General features: G+C 47.9%; 1 protein-coding gene across 8 annotated transcripts in view; it reads left to right on the top strand.

Moving 5' to 3' along the window:
• Window positions 1-16,677, top strand: part of tjp2a (tight junction protein 2a (zona occludens 2)) — a 184,537-nt gene that overhangs the window by 83,050 nt on the left and 84,810 nt on the right. For all 8 annotated transcript variants that reach the window (XM_072517406.1, XM_072517405.1, XM_072517402.1 and 5 more), the window contains exon 4: window positions 14,983-15,085. In XM_072517406.1, coding sequence (XP_072373507.1) covers window positions 14,983-15,085 — 103 coding nt within the window. The remainder of the gene's footprint in view (window positions 1-14,982; window positions 15,086-16,677) is intronic.

Genomic DNA, 16,677 nt, shown 5'->3' with positions numbered 1-16,677 from the left:
GGTATTTTGCTTTGGGCGAGAGGAAGGTGGGCTAGACGAAGATGTTGTATCAACCTGCCCACTGGCTCATATGATTGCTCAATAACTTTGGATTTAAAGCGTGGTAACTGAGATATTTCAAAATGAATTCAATAGTTGGGAAACACAAGTTCTGACAAGATAATTGGCAAAGGAATCGGAGGAGAAACTGAGGGAAGAATGTGTTTATGCAGCACAGTTGTGATCCTGAAGGCACTGCTTGACGGGCCGGTGGATGACGATTGAATCGTAATGTTGAAAAAGAAAATTGGATAAATACTTGGAGAGAATTTGCAAGAGCAGGGGGAGTGGGACCAATTAGATAGCTCTTTACAAAGAGCCAGCACAGACAATAATGGCCAAATGGCATCCGCTGCTGCGTGACTTTGTCAACGCCACTGTTTTTCCCGTTCTTTATTCCAAATTTGTGGGATGTTTGTCAGGATTTTCCCTTTCAGTATGTTGTAGATCCCATTGAAACCTGGACGCAACTGGCATTTCCTCCCTCCCAGGGTTCACTTGGATTAAAATCCTGGAGCTCCCTCCCTAACAGCATCGTGGGTGTACCTACACCACATGGACTCGAGCGGTTCAAGAAGGCAGCTCACCACCAGCTTCTCGAGGGGCATTTAGGGGGATGGGCAATAAACGCTGGCCCGGCCAGCGACACCCACGTTCCATGAAATAATTATTTTAAACGTGGGGAGCCGAAATTTGAACCGGTGGGACTATGGACCCACCACTTTGCATTTGTAACAGTGAAACGTCCCAAGGCATTTTTGCAGGAAGTTTCCAAATTAAATTGACACACGCCACAAGGACAGCTGACCAAACGTTTGGTCAAAAGCGTAGGCTAAGGTAAGTAAGTCTTAAAATCGAGAGCGGTGGAGAGCCTTAGGAAGTTGGTCATGTCACCTTGTCTTCCAGAGCGACCTTAACTCTAATTATTCCAAATTTAAAGAACAATGCCGGGAAGAGCCAAACACATGGGCGGCACGGTGGCACAGTGGTTAGCACAGCCGCATCACAGCACCTGGGAACTGTGTTCAATTCCGACCTTGTGTGACCGTGTGGAGTTTGGACGTTCTCCCCGTGTCTGTGTGGGTTTCCCCCGAGTGCTCCGGTTTTCTCCCACAGTCCAAAGATGATGTGCAGGTTGGGTAGATTTGGCGCGCTAAATTGCCTGTGCGCGCACGTGCGTGCGACGATGAAGGGTGAGACCTATTACCAAACAACACGTTCCTAGCGAGAAAGACTTGCTTATGTTTGATTTCTGTGTTCGCACCTATTTCGTGGCCATACAAGGAGCATTGACATTATGAGAATCCTTGCGGTTCCCTGATGCTCGTGCGAGGTTACGAGGGGTTCCACGGCTCAAAGTTTGGGAAACCGAGAGGCACGAGACAAGGGTGTCCACTGTCCCCACTATTGGAGGTCTGGTGGCCTCGCTGCAGAAGTTAAATTTGGGGGACCTGGTTAAAGCGGTGAAGGAGAAGGTAAAGAGATGAGATAACCTCCCATAGACTTTGGCAGGGAGGGTTCAGTCAGATTTCTATTTTTGTTTCAGTGCCTTCCAGTTTTCCTTTCAAAATCTTTCTTTGAGGGGGTCAATAAGATGATTTTGTCTTTTGTTTGGGTGGGAAGACCCCATGGGTCCATAGGGTTCTTTTACAATGGGATAGACCGTCAGGTGGCCTAGCGTTGCCCAACCTGTTATACTATATTGGGCAGCGAATATTGAAATGGAGTGGAGATGGTACAGAGGGACGGAGTCTATGTGGGGCCAGGTGGAAAAGATTGACTGTAACGGCACCAGTTTGAGAGCATTGGTCTTTCCTTTTCCCCGATGAAATGGACGGCGAATCCAGTGGTGGTACCTACTCTGAAGGTATGGGGACAGTTTAGATGGCATTTTAAACTGGGGGCTTTGCGGGGTGCCGGGCTTGTGTGCGGGGTGCCGGGCTTGTGTGCGGGGTGCCGGACTTGTGTGCGGGGTGCCGGGCTTGTGTGCGGGGTGCCGGGCTTGTGTGCGGGGTGCCGGGCTTGTGTGCGGGGTGCCGGGCTTGTGTGCGGGGTGCCGGGCTTGTGTGCGGGGTGCCGGGCTTGTGTGCGGGGTGCCGGGCTTGTGTGCGGGGTGCCGGGCTTGTGTGCGGGGTGCCGGGCTTGTGTGCGGGGTGCCGGGCTTGTGTGCGGGGTGCCGGGCTTGTGTGCGGGGTGCCGGGCTTGTGTGCGGGGTGCCGGGCTTGTGTGCGGGGTGCCGGGCTTGTGTGCGGGGTGCCGGGCTTGTGTGCGGGGTGCCGGGCTTGTGTGCGGGGTGCCGGGCTTGTGTGCGGGGTGCCGGGCTTGTGTGCGGGGTGCCGGGCTTGTGTGCGGGGTGCCGGGCTTGTGTGCGGGGTGCCGGGCTTGTGTGCGGGGTGCCGGGCTTGTGTGCGGGGTGCCGGGCTTGTGCGCGTGGGTGCCGGGCTTGGGCGCGGGGTGCCGGGCTTGGGCGCGGGGTGCCGGGCTTGGGCGCGGGGGGCCGGGCTTGGGCGCGGGGGGCCGGGCTTGGGCGCGGGGTGCCGGGCTTGGGCGCGGGGTGCCGGGCTTGGGCGCGGGGTGTGCGGGGCGCCGGGGCTGGGTGCGGGGCGCCGGGGCTGGGTGCGGGGCGCCGGGGCTGGGTGCGGGGCGCCGGGGCTGGGTGCGGGGCGCCGGGGCCGGGGCTGGGTGCGGGGCGCCGGGGCTGGGTGCGGGGGGCTGGGCGCGGGGCGCCGGGGCGGGGCGCCGGGGCGGGGCGCCGGGGCTGCGTGCGGGGCGCCGGGGCTGCGTGCGGGCCGCCGGGGCTGGGCGCGGGGCGCCGGGGCTGGGCGCGGGGCGCCGGGGCTGGGCGCGGGGGTGCTGAGGCTCCGTGCGGGTTCCGGGGATCTAAGTCGGTGCTGGCCCCAATTTGTGAAAACCATTGTTTTGTGCCGGTGGTTTTGGATTCATCCTTCGGAGCTTGGAGGGAGGAGTGGTTAGAGTGATGTAGTGACTTGTTTGTTGGTGGGAAGTTCGCTCGTTTTGAGGAGTGACTGGAGAAGTACAATCCGAACTCTGACCCCCACCCTGCCCTCATTGATAGACAGTGTACTCTCGGTGGCTGATGGAGGGGAGGGTGTCGGAGGTCTATGGTCGGCCGGTGTAGACGAAGCAGGTCCTGTTTGACGATATTACAAGGAAGTGGGGGGGGGAATTTGAGGGAGGGGTGTGGAGCGAGACTCTACACACAATTAACTCTACCTCCTCGCGTACTAGGCTCAGCGTGGTTCAATTCAAGGTGGTGCATAGGGCACATTTGACTAGGGCACGAATGGGTGGGATTTTTGGGGATGCAGAGCATAGGTGCGAGCGGTGCTCTAGGGACCCAGCGCCGCTCGCGCACACACGTTGTGGCCCTGCACTAAGCTCGTGAACATCTGGGTCTCTTTCTTCAGCACCATGTCAAAACCTCTTGGGGTTGACTTGCAATCATATCCTTTGGTGGCTATTTTGGGGATCTGGGACTTAACGGAGTTGCAGACGGGAGCAAAGGCGGGTGCTCTTGCCTTCGCTTCCTTTTTAAAAAATTTAGAGTACCCAATTCTTCTCTTCCAATTAAAGGGCAATTTAGCGTGGCCAATCCACCTACCCTTGGATTGTGGGAGTGAGACCCATGCAGATTGCCTTCGCTTCCTCAATAGCCCAAAGGCGAGTTCTGATTTGTGGCAGTGGTCAGCCCCGCCCAGTGTCGCTTGCCTGCTTCAGTGGGGGGTGGGGGGTCAAGTATGTAATGAGAGAGTCGGCTGAAAGTTTCTACCTGAGGTTCCAGCCGTTTATCTCCTAATTCAGGGAGTTGTTCACTGTCTTATGTTAAGGGGGGGGGTGTATAGGGGATTAGTTTTTTGGGGTTGGAAGGATTGAAATATTGATATAGATGTAAAGATGTTATATTGAAAAATTTGTTTCAATATTTTTTGAACCAAGTTTGGGAAACCCTGATGTAGTCAATTAGGTCACCGTTAAACACTATTAAACCTTTTCCCAAAACGGCATTAATGAAATTATCAGCATTTTGCAAACTCCTCTGTCACAGCCCTCCGTCTAACTATTTAGTACAAGACCAGCTGTGTTAGTCATGCATCATTAACTTTCCCTTTACCCCTGACTAAGTACCAATGTTGGTTGAAAATCTCCTGCAAATAAATCCCACCATCTTTTTTTCACTTGGGCTCGACCAAGTCAAGTTTCAATAGTTCTCCGTCCCCTGTGAAGTTACTCACAGGCTAACCAAAGCAGGCACTGTTTTGTGCAATAAAAACTTCTGGAAATACTCCGGTTATGGCAGCATCCGTTTCAAGCTGCTGGATGGGCAAAGATTAAGGCCACGGATGACTGTGCGTATCAACAGTGGACGTAAGATTGTGACTTTACAGTTACTTGTACCGTGCCTTGTTTGTTTTGTCTCTGGAAGGTTTCTCTCTGCCATGTAAAGACAAAGAGCGGGCATCCTTTATCCTGCTTGTTATCCAATTAACCCCTGCCTCATCCCACTAGTCCGTAGCCCAATATGTAAGGATACTTTCCCTGACCAAGCAGGAACTTGCTGTGTGAGGATCAAAGCGTTACATTTCCAAGGTCTTATCTCCGAGAGGGTCCCAGATATGCCAGTCCTGTTTTTACATGTACAAGCAGACGAGCTAACAGGCCAACGGTCTTGGCTTTCTGCTGCAAGTAGGTTCTTAGGAAACTTGACAATTTTTCAATGGTCCCACTACCTTGGCATCTTTTGATACAGTGCCTGATTCCGGGGTCTTCATATTTTGCTATGTGATGGTTACTTTATTGATCCAAGTTCCTCATGCAGCACGGTGGCACAGTAATTAGCACTGCTGCCTCACGGCACCCAGGACCCCGGTTCGATCCCAGCCCCGGGTCACTGTCCGTGTGGAGTTTGCACATTCGCCCCGCGTCTGCATAGGTTCCATCCCCCCACAACCCAAAAAGATGTGCAGAGTAGGCGGATTGGCCAGGCAAATTGCCCCCTTAATTGGAAAAATCTAATAATTAAAAAAGGATTGAAGTTTCAAATATACAAATTAACATTCTGAAACAGGAGAGGGTCTCTCAACTTCAATCCTGTCATTCTCTGGCACATATCTTACACTCTCTGCCCCCTTAAAAAAAAAAGTTCCGAATAAAGTTGGGTGTTGGTTTCGAATTATAAAGTTAGATTTTGATAAATCGTAAGTATTAGATTACTAAAATTTAAGGTTTTAATTATTTTTTAATTGAGTATCCAATTCTTTTCTCAATTAAGGGGCAATTTAGTGTGACCAATACACCTACCCTGCACATATTTACATTGTGGGGGTGAGACCCACGTAGACACGGTGAGAACGTAAGAACTAGGAGCAGGAGTAGGCCATCTGGCCCCTCGAGCCTGCTCCGCCATTCAATGAGATCATAGCTGATCTTTTGTGGACTCAGCTCCACTTTCCGGCCTGAACACCATAACCCTTAATCCCTTTATTCTTCAAAAAACTATCTATCTTTATCTTAAAAACATTTAATGAAAGAGGCTCAACTGCATCACTGGGCAAGGAATTCCATGGATTCACAACCCTTTGGGTGAAGAGGTTACTCCTAAACTCAGTCCTAAATCTACTTCCCCTTATTTTGAGGCTATGCCCCCTAGTTCTGCTTTCACCCGCCAGTGAAAACAACCTGCCCGCATCTATCCTATCTATTCCCTTCATAATTTTATATGTTTCTATAAAATCCCCACGCATCCTTCTAAATTCCAATGAGTACAGTCCCAGTCCACTCAACCTCTCCTCGTAATCCAACCCCCTCAACTCTGGGATTAACCAAGTGAATCTCCTCTGCACACCCTCCAGCGCCAGTACGTCCTTTCTCAGGTAAGGAGACCAAAACTGAACGCAATACTCCAGGTGTGGTCTCACTAACACCTTAGACAATTGCAGCATAACCTCCCTAGTCTTAAACTCCATCCCTCTAGCAATGAAGGACAAAACTCCATTTGCCGCCTTAATCACCTGTTGCACCTGTAAACCAACTTTTTACAACTCATGCACTAGCACACCCAGGTCTCTCTGCATAGCAGCATGTTTTAATATTTTATCATTTAAATAATAATCCCTTTTGCTGTTATTCCTACCAAACTCCACACGGACAGTGATCCAGAGCTGGGATCGAACCCGGGACCTCGGCGAGCATTGCTAATCACTGTGCCGGCCCCATTTTCTATTTTAACACCATTATTTTATGATAAGTCCACATTACTGCAAGATTCCCAGATGTGTGAATTAAGGAGCTAAAGCAGACTGCCCAGAGGATCCTCAATTTGCTCTCCCCAAAGGCACTGCAGTTCTAATCTGCTCAGCGAGCTCTATTTGAACCGGCTCTGAGCAATCAGCAACAAATGAAGCAAACATTATCATTGTTATTGATTGAAATGGTTAATTGTACTAAAATGACACACCGAAAAATGTTAAATTCAACTGTTCAGTCTTGAAAAACTGAGGCATTTCCTTCCTACGGCATTGGTCCATAAGGATCTTGTGGCCTGATTTATACCTCTGCAAAAAATTCATAAGAAAAAGGAGCAGAATGTGGCCATTCGATCATGGCTGATCTCAATCCTGGCCTTAACTCCACCGTCCTACCCGTTCTCCATCACCCTTCAACCCATTACCAATTAAAAATCTGTCTAACTCCTCCTTAAATTTACTCACTGTCCCAGCATCCACAGCACTCTGGGGTAGCAAATTCTACAGATTCACAACCTTTTGGGAGAAGTAGTTTCTCCTCAACTCTGTTTTAAATTTGCTAGCCCTTATCCAAAGACCTCTTGTTCTAGAATGCCCCACAAGAGGAAGCATCTACGATATTGTGGCCATTACGGAGACATGGATTTCACAGGGGCAGGAATGGTTGTTGATGTTCCGGGGTTTAGATGTTTTAAGAAGAATAGGGAGGGAGGTAAAAGAGGAGGGGGAGTGGCACTGTTAATTAGGGAGTGCATCACTGCTGCAGAAAAGGAGGTAATCGAGGAGGGTTTGTCGACTGAGCCAGTATGGGTGGAATTCCGAAACCAGAGAGGAGCGGTCACTTTATTGGGAGTTTTCTACAGACCCCCCCCCAATAGCAGCAGAGAGATGGAGGAACAGATTGGGCAGCAGATCTTGGAAAGGTGCAAAAGTAACAGAGTTGTTGTCATGTGTGACTTCAACTTCCCTAATATTGACTGGAACCTCCTTAGTGCAAATGATTTGGATGGAGCAGATTTTGTCAGATGTGTACAGGAAGGATTCCTGACTCAGTATGTAGATATGGCCTCCCCCCACCTTAGTCGGCCTTTATGGACTTGGTGCTCAGCAAGGAACCAGGCCAGGTGTCAGATGTCTCGGTGGGAGAGCATTTCGGTGACAGTGACCACAACTCCTTGACTTTTACCAGAGTCATGGCGAGGGATAGGAAAAGACAGTATGGGAAGGTATTTAATTGGGGGAGCGGAAATTATACTGCTATTAGACAGGAGCTGAGGAGCATGAAGTGGCAACAGTTGTTCTCGGGGAAATACACAACAGCAATCTGGGGGTTGTTTAAGGAGAACTTGCTGCGAGTGCTAAATTGTTTTGTCCCACTGAGACGAGGAAGGAATGGGAAGGTGAAGGAGCCTTGGATGACAAGAGAAGTGGAGCTTCTAGTTAAGAGGAAGAAGGAGGCTTACATAAGGTTGAGGAAGCGAGGATCTGACACTGTCTAGAGGGTTACAAGGTAGCCAGGAAGGAACTAAAAAATGGACTTGGGAGAGCTAGAAGGGGGCATAAAATAGCCCTGGGGGGAAGGATTAGGGAAAACCCCAAGGCTTTCTACATTTATGTGAGAAATAAGAGGATGATCAAAGTGAGTGTAGGGCTGATCAGGGATAATGGAGGGAACTTGTGTCTAGAGTCGGGGGAGGCCCTAAATGAATACTTTGCTTCAGTATTCACTAGAGAGAGGGACCTTGTTGCTCATGAGAACAGTGTGAACCAAGTTAATAGACTCAAACAGGTTGATATTGAGAAGAAGGATGTGTTGGAAATTTTGAAAAACATCAGGATGGATAAGTCCCCTGGGCCTGACGGGATATACCCAAGGTTACTACGGGATGCAAGGGAGGAGATTGCTGCGCTATTGACGATGATCTTTGCGTCCTCACTCTCCACTGGAGTAGTACTGGATGATTGGAGGGAGGCAAATGCTGTTCCCCTATTCAAGAAAGGGAATAGGGAAATCCCTAGGAGTTACAGACCCATCAGTCTTGCATCTGTGGTGAGCAAAATATTGGAAAGGATTCCGAGAGATAGGATTGATGATTATTTAGAAAAACATAGTTTGATTAAAGATAGTCAGCATGGCTTTGTGAGGGGCAGGTCATGCCTCACAAGCCTCATTGAATTCTTTGAGGATGTGACGAGACACATTGATGAAGGTCGGGCAGTGGATGTGGTGTGTATGGATTTCAGTAAGGCATTTGATAAGGTTCCCCATGGTAGGCTCATTCAGAAAGTTAGGGGGCATGGGATACAGGGAAATTTGGCTGCCTGGATACAGAATTGGTTGGATGAAAGAATACAGTGAGTGGTAGTGGATGGAAAGTATTCCGCCTGGTGGTCGGTGACCAATGGTGTCCCGCAGGGATCTTTTCTGGGACCTCTGCTCTTTGTGGGTTTTATAAATGACTTGGATGTGGAAGGGGAAGGGTGGGTTAGTAAGTTTGCCGATGACACGAAGGTTGAGGGAGTTGTAGATAGTATCGAGGGCTGTTGCAGGTTACAATAGGACATTGATAGGATGCAGAGCTGGGCTGAGAATTGGCAAATGGAGTTCAGCCAAAATAAGTGTGAAGTGATTCATTTTGGAAGGTCGAGTTTGAATGCTGAATACAGGGTTAAAGACAGGATTCTTGGAAGTGTGGAGGAACAGAGGGATCTTGGGGTCCAGGTACATAGATCCCTCAAAGTTGCCACCCAGGTTGATAGGGTTGTTAAGAAGGCGTATGGTGTGTTGGCTTTCATTAACAGGAGGATTGAGTTTAAGAGCCGCGAGGTTTTGCTGCAGCTTTATAAATCCCTGGTTAGACCACACTTGGAATATTGTGTCCAGTTCTGGTCGCCTCATTATAGAAAGGATGTGGATGCTTTGGAGAGTGTACAGAGGAGATTTACCAGGATGCTGCCTGGACTGGAGGGCATGTCTTATGAAGAAAGGTTGAGGGAGCTAGGGCTTTTCTCACTAGAGTGAAGAAGGAAGAGAGGTGATAGAGGTGTACAAGGTGATGAGAGGCATGGGTAGAGTGGATAGCCAGAGACTTTTCCCCAGGGCGGAAATGGCTGTCACGAGGGGACATCATTTTAAGGTGATTGGAGGAAGGTATAGTGGAGATGTCAGTGGTCGGTTCTTTACACAGAGAGTGGTGGGTGTGTGGAACGCACTGCCAGCAGAGGTGGTGGAGTCAGTCATTCGGGACATTTAAGTGACTCTTGGACGGGCACATGGACAGCAGTAAATTGAAGGGGTGTAGGTTAGGTTGATGTTAGTTGAGGATTAATTGTTGGCACAACATCGTGGGCCGAAGGGTCTGTACTGTACTGTTCTATCTGCTCCACGTCCATATTAACCATACCTTTCATTATCTTGTATACCACAGTTCTCTCTTCATTCTTATTAGAGAGTATAAGCCTAAAGTCTAGAGAGTATACGCCTAAACTGTTTAATCTCTCCTCATACGACTAACCCCTTGGCTCTGAAATCAACCTAGTGATCCTCCGGGGCAGCACGGTGGCGCAGTGGGTTAGCACTGCAGCCTCACGGCGCCGAGGTCCCAGGTTCGATCCTGGCTCTGGGTCACATGTCCGTGTGGAGTTTGCACATTCTCCCTGTGTCTGCGTGGGTTTCGCCCCCACAACCCAAAGATGTGCAGGGTAGGTGGATTGGCCACGCTAAACTGCCCCTTAATTGGAAAAAATGGGCACTCTAAATTTATTTTTTTAAAAACTAGTGACCCTCCTCTGAACTGCCTCCAATGCCACTACATCTTTCCTCAAATAAGGGGACCAAAACTGTGCGCAATAGTCTGTGATTCAGGGGGACTATTACAGACTGGATTTGGCAGTGTTCAATGCTTCTTTGCTGTATTTTCCATTAATTATATTGTCCTCCTACAATCAGATGGTAGTTCTGCCTGACTCTTATAAAATGCATTTCCCACAATGACTGCCTTTCCCAGGTTGCTCCCATTCCCTTCCAACCTGCTCTGATTTGTGAGTTGGTGTCCAATCAACTTAATGCCGTAGTGAGCTTGTTTGACTCGGGGCTGGTTTAGCACACTTGGCTCAATCGCTGGCTTTGAAAGCAGACCAAGGCAGGCCAGCAGCACGGTTCAATTCCCGTACCAGCCTCCCCGAACAGGCGCCGGAATGTGGCGGCTAGGGGCTTTTCACAGTCACTTCATTGAAGCCGACTTGTGACAATAAGCGATTTTCATTTCATTTTCAGAAGTGGTGCCTAAGTGCTGACATGGAGCAGTCGGGCCAAATGGCCTGTTTATGTTGTTTTGCTTCTAAGTAAACCTAAGATGAGATTCTTCCTCCTTATCGTCCAAAGATGTGCAGGTTAGGTGGACTGGCCATGCTAAATTGCCCCTTAGTGTCCAAAAGGTTAGGTGGGGTTACTGGGATAGCGTGGAGGGGTGGGCATAAGTAGGGTGCTCTTTCCAAGGGCCGGTGCAGACTCGATGGGCTGAATGGCCTCCTTCTACACTGTAAATTCTATGATAATTTATTCTCTAATAATTATCATTTTTTTCCTATTATTAATTATGAATTAATATTCAATGCTGTAGCTCGGGTAACAATTGACCTTCTTTCACTGTCCCCACTTCCTTTTGCACACAATGTGTTTCAGTGTATGCTCCTCCCTCCCTTGTTTATGCTGCTCACTCCATTTCTTCCTCTGTTCCTTGTTCTCTCCTGCTTGCTCTGGGCTTTTTTCCCCCTCTCCCTCCCGCTCGATGTTGAACTGACGGAGTGGGGTGTATTGAACCGTTACCAGTGCTGCACACCAGCTCCGAGGCAATGCGCGATTGATGAAGCCTGACGTACCTGAATAAAGCTTCCTTTGAAATTTTGTCCTGTGGATTTTCCTCAGCTATCCTTTTCCTGGGGAGAGCTGGTGGGGATGGGAACGACCAAGAAGGAAGTCGTGGCAGATGAAGAGGAGGATTGAAACAGTTAGTTTTACACAATTAAAAAAAAAAAAGAAGAATAATAACACTTGACTGATCCTGAAATCTATTCACGAGACCGCAGGATCTGTCAGGATCACACCTTCCAAAGCTGTGATCTCCACCAGCCATAAGGGCAAAAGCAGCAGACACATGGGAATCCCAGGCCCTGCAGGCTCCCCTCCAAACCACACACCGCCCTGACTAGGAAATATATCACCGTTCCTTCACTGTCATATGGTCAAAATCCTGCAACTCGGTAACAGCGCTGTGAGTCTACCAATACCACTTGGATTACGGGGCAGAGGCTCAAGAAGGCGGCTCACCATCCTCCCTCTCGAGGGCAATTGAAGGTTGATAATCAATGTTGGCCTAGCCAGAGGCACTCGCACCTCATGAACAAATGAGAAAATAAACGGCCGGGACTCTGAGCAAAAATCAGACCAGGCGTTTAGGTCGTTGCTGAGGTTTTTGGCTAGTGGAGGAAAATAGCACTTTTTAAAAAAAAATTGGATCAAATTAAAATGCTTTTTCAATTTAAAAAAAAAAATTTTTTTAAAATTAAGTCTCCTAGGCCCCCAATTGGGTTGATTCCTTTTCATAAGTTTTAGTTCTTTGACAGATTTTCCACTCTCTTCTTCACTTTCGTCGTTCGTGACCCCTCTTTCAGTTCTGATTTGCTGCACGTTCTCTTTGACTTCAACAGCAGGGCAACGCGTCAGGGCAAAATAATAGGGTGCAAATGTGACACCCAGAACACAAGACTTTTTGAAATACTGTTGTAGCCCCCACCATTTTATTGCAGGCGTGTTCTTGTGAGCGCAATGGATTGACCCCCTGCCCCATGGCGTTAATAATCGAGTGACTCCTGAGCAGAACTTGTACTTCACAGTTTAAAAAACTCTGAAGCATGTGAAAATTCATGCTGTGACGAGTTTCCGCTGCCTTCAGCACATGAATACGGCTCTTTATAGGTCCGGTCAGCACACCTCAGCGAGGTGTTGTCTACTGGTCTTTTGTTCTTGCCTTTGCTGCACCTTTCTAATCAGTAGCTGACCGGTAGCTGATGGAAAAGTCAGACTGATACTTTAGTGATATTGGGTTATTGATTTATTTTTTTGACTGCCATAAATCACTGTGCATTTTTAAAAGTGGACAAATTAAGTGATGCGGAGCTGTATTCCTAAGCATCGCAAGGCAGATAAGCAGGTACCACAAAATTAAATGACAAAGGGCTTGCAAATGAACAAGTGAAACCTGGGTGTTCTCAGAGTGGAACCTGCCTTGATGGACCCTAAACTTTTTTTTTTTTAAATTTAGAGTACCCAATTATTTTTTCCAATTAAGGGGTAATTTAGCGTGGCCAATCCCCCTACCCTGCACATCTTTGGGGTGTGGGGGCGAAACCCACACAGACATGGGGAGAACGTGCAAACTCCACACGGACAGTGACCCAGGGCCGGGATTCGAACCCGGGTCCTCAGCGCCGTAGGCAGCAGTGTTGACCACTGTGCCACCGTGCTGCCCCGGACCCTGAACCTTTTGTTTAGAAACCGTGGAGGAAAGTTACTGAACACATTCACAAGGGTCTGCTTATGAACTTTTAATGTGCAGGACAAAACATTTATTAAACAAGAAAAAAATGACTATCTTATATCGGACAAGAAGGTTGGAAAGATCTCCATACAAACATGCCGCTTCAAATTCACACCATCTGTTAACCCTGCAATGTCTTTACAGACACACAATCCAGTGAAGAGTTACCACCAGCTTGACACACAAAGGAACTGGTACAGTTACAGGTGGTTTTCTTCTGCTGAATTCCTGCAAATTCACTCAATTTTTTCACCCAACTTGTATCTCTCCCTTAGACACTCCCCAGAAGATGCACTCTGCACTCTGGTTTCCCAGTCGCACCTTTATTAAACTGATTACCGAGTTCTACAACTGACCATTCAGTCACCCACTGTACCGGTCGCCTTGTGGTGTTTGCATCTCAGTGAGCTAAAATTCTCTGCCTTCAATCTGTTACGTGCGCTGACCTCTCTCTTCTGTCCTTTTCAGTCCCTGGGCCAATGTCTTTGGGCAATAGGAAAGTTTTTTTGCTACTTTGTGTTTTTCTCCCCACAATTATTAAACTTTTAACCCATCTCTTTACCTTCGGGGGTTGTAAAACATTTAAAATGTGTACTCACAAACAAACCCCCAAAACCTGACTCTTCAATCCGGATCCAGACTTTCCTGCACCATGGTTCATTAGCAAAACCTAAATTAAAGGGGCCATACGTAACACTTCAACTTAAAAATTACACATTATTCCTAACACGGCTTTTAAAAAGAAATCCTGGTTAGATGTTTTAACATCCAAAAAAGGTAGGGAGGCTTATTGGCTGCCCAAGCTCCCAAAAACCTAAACGGGCTCCTGTGACAGGCACCAGTTTACATACAAAAATCACAGTGAATTAGAATATTTTCACAAATGTATGCACAGGTATTTTTATTCTACATTACTTGGTCCTCTGTGACTCAACTCACAGGTAAGGGGAAAGGAACAATTGGACCTGGATGCAGATATAATTTAAATCCCATGTTATTGTATTGGTTAATATTTTGTCCTAATGCAGTGCTTTGATTTTGTCATATTTGTAATTAAAAGTTTAAGGGCGTGTGTGTGGTGTATGTGTTGAATTGAGGTTTGTAAGACCCTTGTTAAATATTGAATTGATATAACGGGTGATTTTGACAGACTGTAATCCAGCCTTGATTTGGGGAATTAATGCATAACACTTCGCATTTTGTCACTAGGTCTTTGATCTCATTGGAATTCTCGTTAAAGTTACTGCCCCAATATTTGTTCCCAGGGTTTTTTTCGTGTCTCCATTAATATCCACTCTTGTGCCACAGAGGTTAAGAATGCAGCGACAACATATTTGAAGCTTTACTGCAAGAATATATAAAGAAGGGCTTGCATTTCTATGGTATTTTCTATGACCCTTGGACATCCCAAAGTGCTTTACGCCCAATGATGTCCGGCCATTGGAAATGGAGCAACCAATTTCTGCACAGTAAGGTCCCAAAGACAGCGAGTGATGTGATGGTGATCAAATCACCTGCTTGAATGATGTTGGTTGAAAGATAGATATCGGCCTGGACAGCAGGAAAACAAATGCCCTGCTCCCGAAAGTAATGCAATGGTATTTTTGTGCCCATTTGAGGGGGCATTGTTTGGCATCTCATCCAAGAAGATGGCACCTCTGTCAGTGCATCTCCCTCCTCAGTACATCTACCTCTTCCACACTGAGTGTCGGCCTAGATTTTGTGTCGGCCTCTTGAGGCGGGACTTGAACCCACGACCTACAGGCTCAAAAGGTGAGCATGTTGCCCCACTGAGCTGTGACTGTTCCCAAGGACGGGCAAGTATGAGGGGAGGCTGGAACTACGTAGCTTCCCAAGCACCTGGTATTCCAAATAAAAGAGAATTCCTTATTGCATCTCCCTTGAAACGTCTTGAGAGAGCTAGCTTCCAACCGTTTTCCAGATTCCGACTTCAACAAACATTCTCTAAATTCTTTTGGTTATTTCCTGAATGTAATCGAACAATATTTGCCAGAACTGCAAAGGGAGTTTTGCACACTCTGTAATTGTGAATGTGTTTGTTTTTTTTCTCTCTCTCCCAGAGAGAATGACCGAGTTATAAACGTTAATGGCTTTCCGATGGAAAATGTGCCTCATTCCTTTGCTGTGCAACAGTTGAGAAAATGTGGGAAAATAGCTCAAATCGTAAGTGCTGATTGAAATCTCTAAGAGTGAATATTAATCTTCTGGAAATGTTCGCGGCACTACTGTCCCCATGTTTAGACATCCGCTTCCTCAAAAACCATTGAAATCAGAAAGTGACTTAATTGCTCCCACTGCTGTTTTTTCTCTTTTGCACAGATCTGAAATGTGCAGCCTAAAAGGGCAGTGGAAGCAAATTATTCTAATCCCATCTTCCAACACTTGGTCTGTAGCCTTGGCTCCTACGCATTTCGAGTGCTCATCTAAAATGCTTCTTAAATGTTGGGAGAGTTCCCAATCTCTACCACCCTTCCCTTGAGGAGTGAGTTTGGGTGAAAGCCTTTTCCCTCAACTCCGCTCCAAATCTCCTGCCCCTGACCTTAAATCTATCCCCTTGGTGATTGACCCCTGTATGAAGGGGAAATGTTCCTTCCCGTCTATGTCCCTCGTAACTTTGTCCACCTCACTCCGATCCCCCTCAACCTTGCTCCAAGGAAAACAACCTCGCCCAACCAGCCTCTCTTCATAGCCGAAACGCTCCAGCCCAGGCAACATCCTGGTGAATCTCCTCCGCACCCTCTCTAGTGCAATACATCCTTCCTCTAGTGTGGCGATCGGAACTGCACACCGTACTCTAGCTGTGGCCTAACGAGTGTTTTATATATCTCCATCATAACCTCCCTGCTCTTATATTCTATACCTCGGCTAATACCTCCCCGTGTGTGCGTGGGTTTCCTCCGGGTGCTCCGGTTTCCTCCCACAGTGGAAAGATGTGCAGGTTAGGTGGATTGGCCATGATAAATTCCCCTTAGTGCCCAAAATTGCCCTTGGTGTTGGGTGGGGTTACTGGGTTATGGGGGTTGGATTGAGGTGTTGACCTTGGGTAGGGTGCTCTTTCCAAGAGCCGGTGCAGACTCGATGGGCCGAATGGCCTCCTTCTGCACTGTAAATTCTATGAAATAAAGTCAAATATACCAAAGACCTCCTTAACCACTTATCTACCTGTCCTGCTGCCTTCGGGGATCCCTGGACATGCACCCCCCAAGCCCTTTGTATCTCCTAGCGCCCTACCATTCATTGTTTATTCCATTGCCTGGTTAGTCCTCCTAAGTGGCATCACCCTTCACATTTTTTTCCAGGCTCAATTCCGGTTGCCAGGGGCGGCACGGGGGCGCAGTGGTTCGCACTGCTGCCTCTTGGCACTGAGGACCCGGGTTCGATCCCGGCTCTGGGTCATTGTCCGTGTGGAGTTTGCACATTCTCTCTGTATCTGCACATCTCACCACCACAACCCAAAGATGTGCAGGGTAGATGGATTGGCCTCGCTAAATTGCCCCTTCATTGGGGGAAAAAAAAAAGAATTGGGTACTCTAAATTTTTTTTAAAAAGCAAGGGACCCAGCACCAAGGTGCTTGATGGCTGGAACAGATGGGGTGGCCAAAGGTACTCTTCCTGCACTAATCATCAAATGATATAGTAGATGGAGGCCGTTTGGCCCCAGGTTTCTTTGGAACAGCGATTGAATTAATTCCGCTTCCTCTGCTCTTTCACCACGGCCCAGTGATTTCCCCCCCACCTCAAGTATTTAGCCAATT

This window comes from Scyliorhinus torazame, chromosome 9, assembly GCF_047496885.1.
Source record: "Scyliorhinus torazame isolate Kashiwa2021f chromosome 9, sScyTor2.1, whole genome shotgun sequence".
Lineage (NCBI taxonomy): Eukaryota > Metazoa > Chordata > Chondrichthyes > Carcharhiniformes > Scyliorhinidae > Scyliorhinus > Scyliorhinus torazame.
This window is presented reverse-complemented; position numbering and strand designations above follow the sequence as displayed.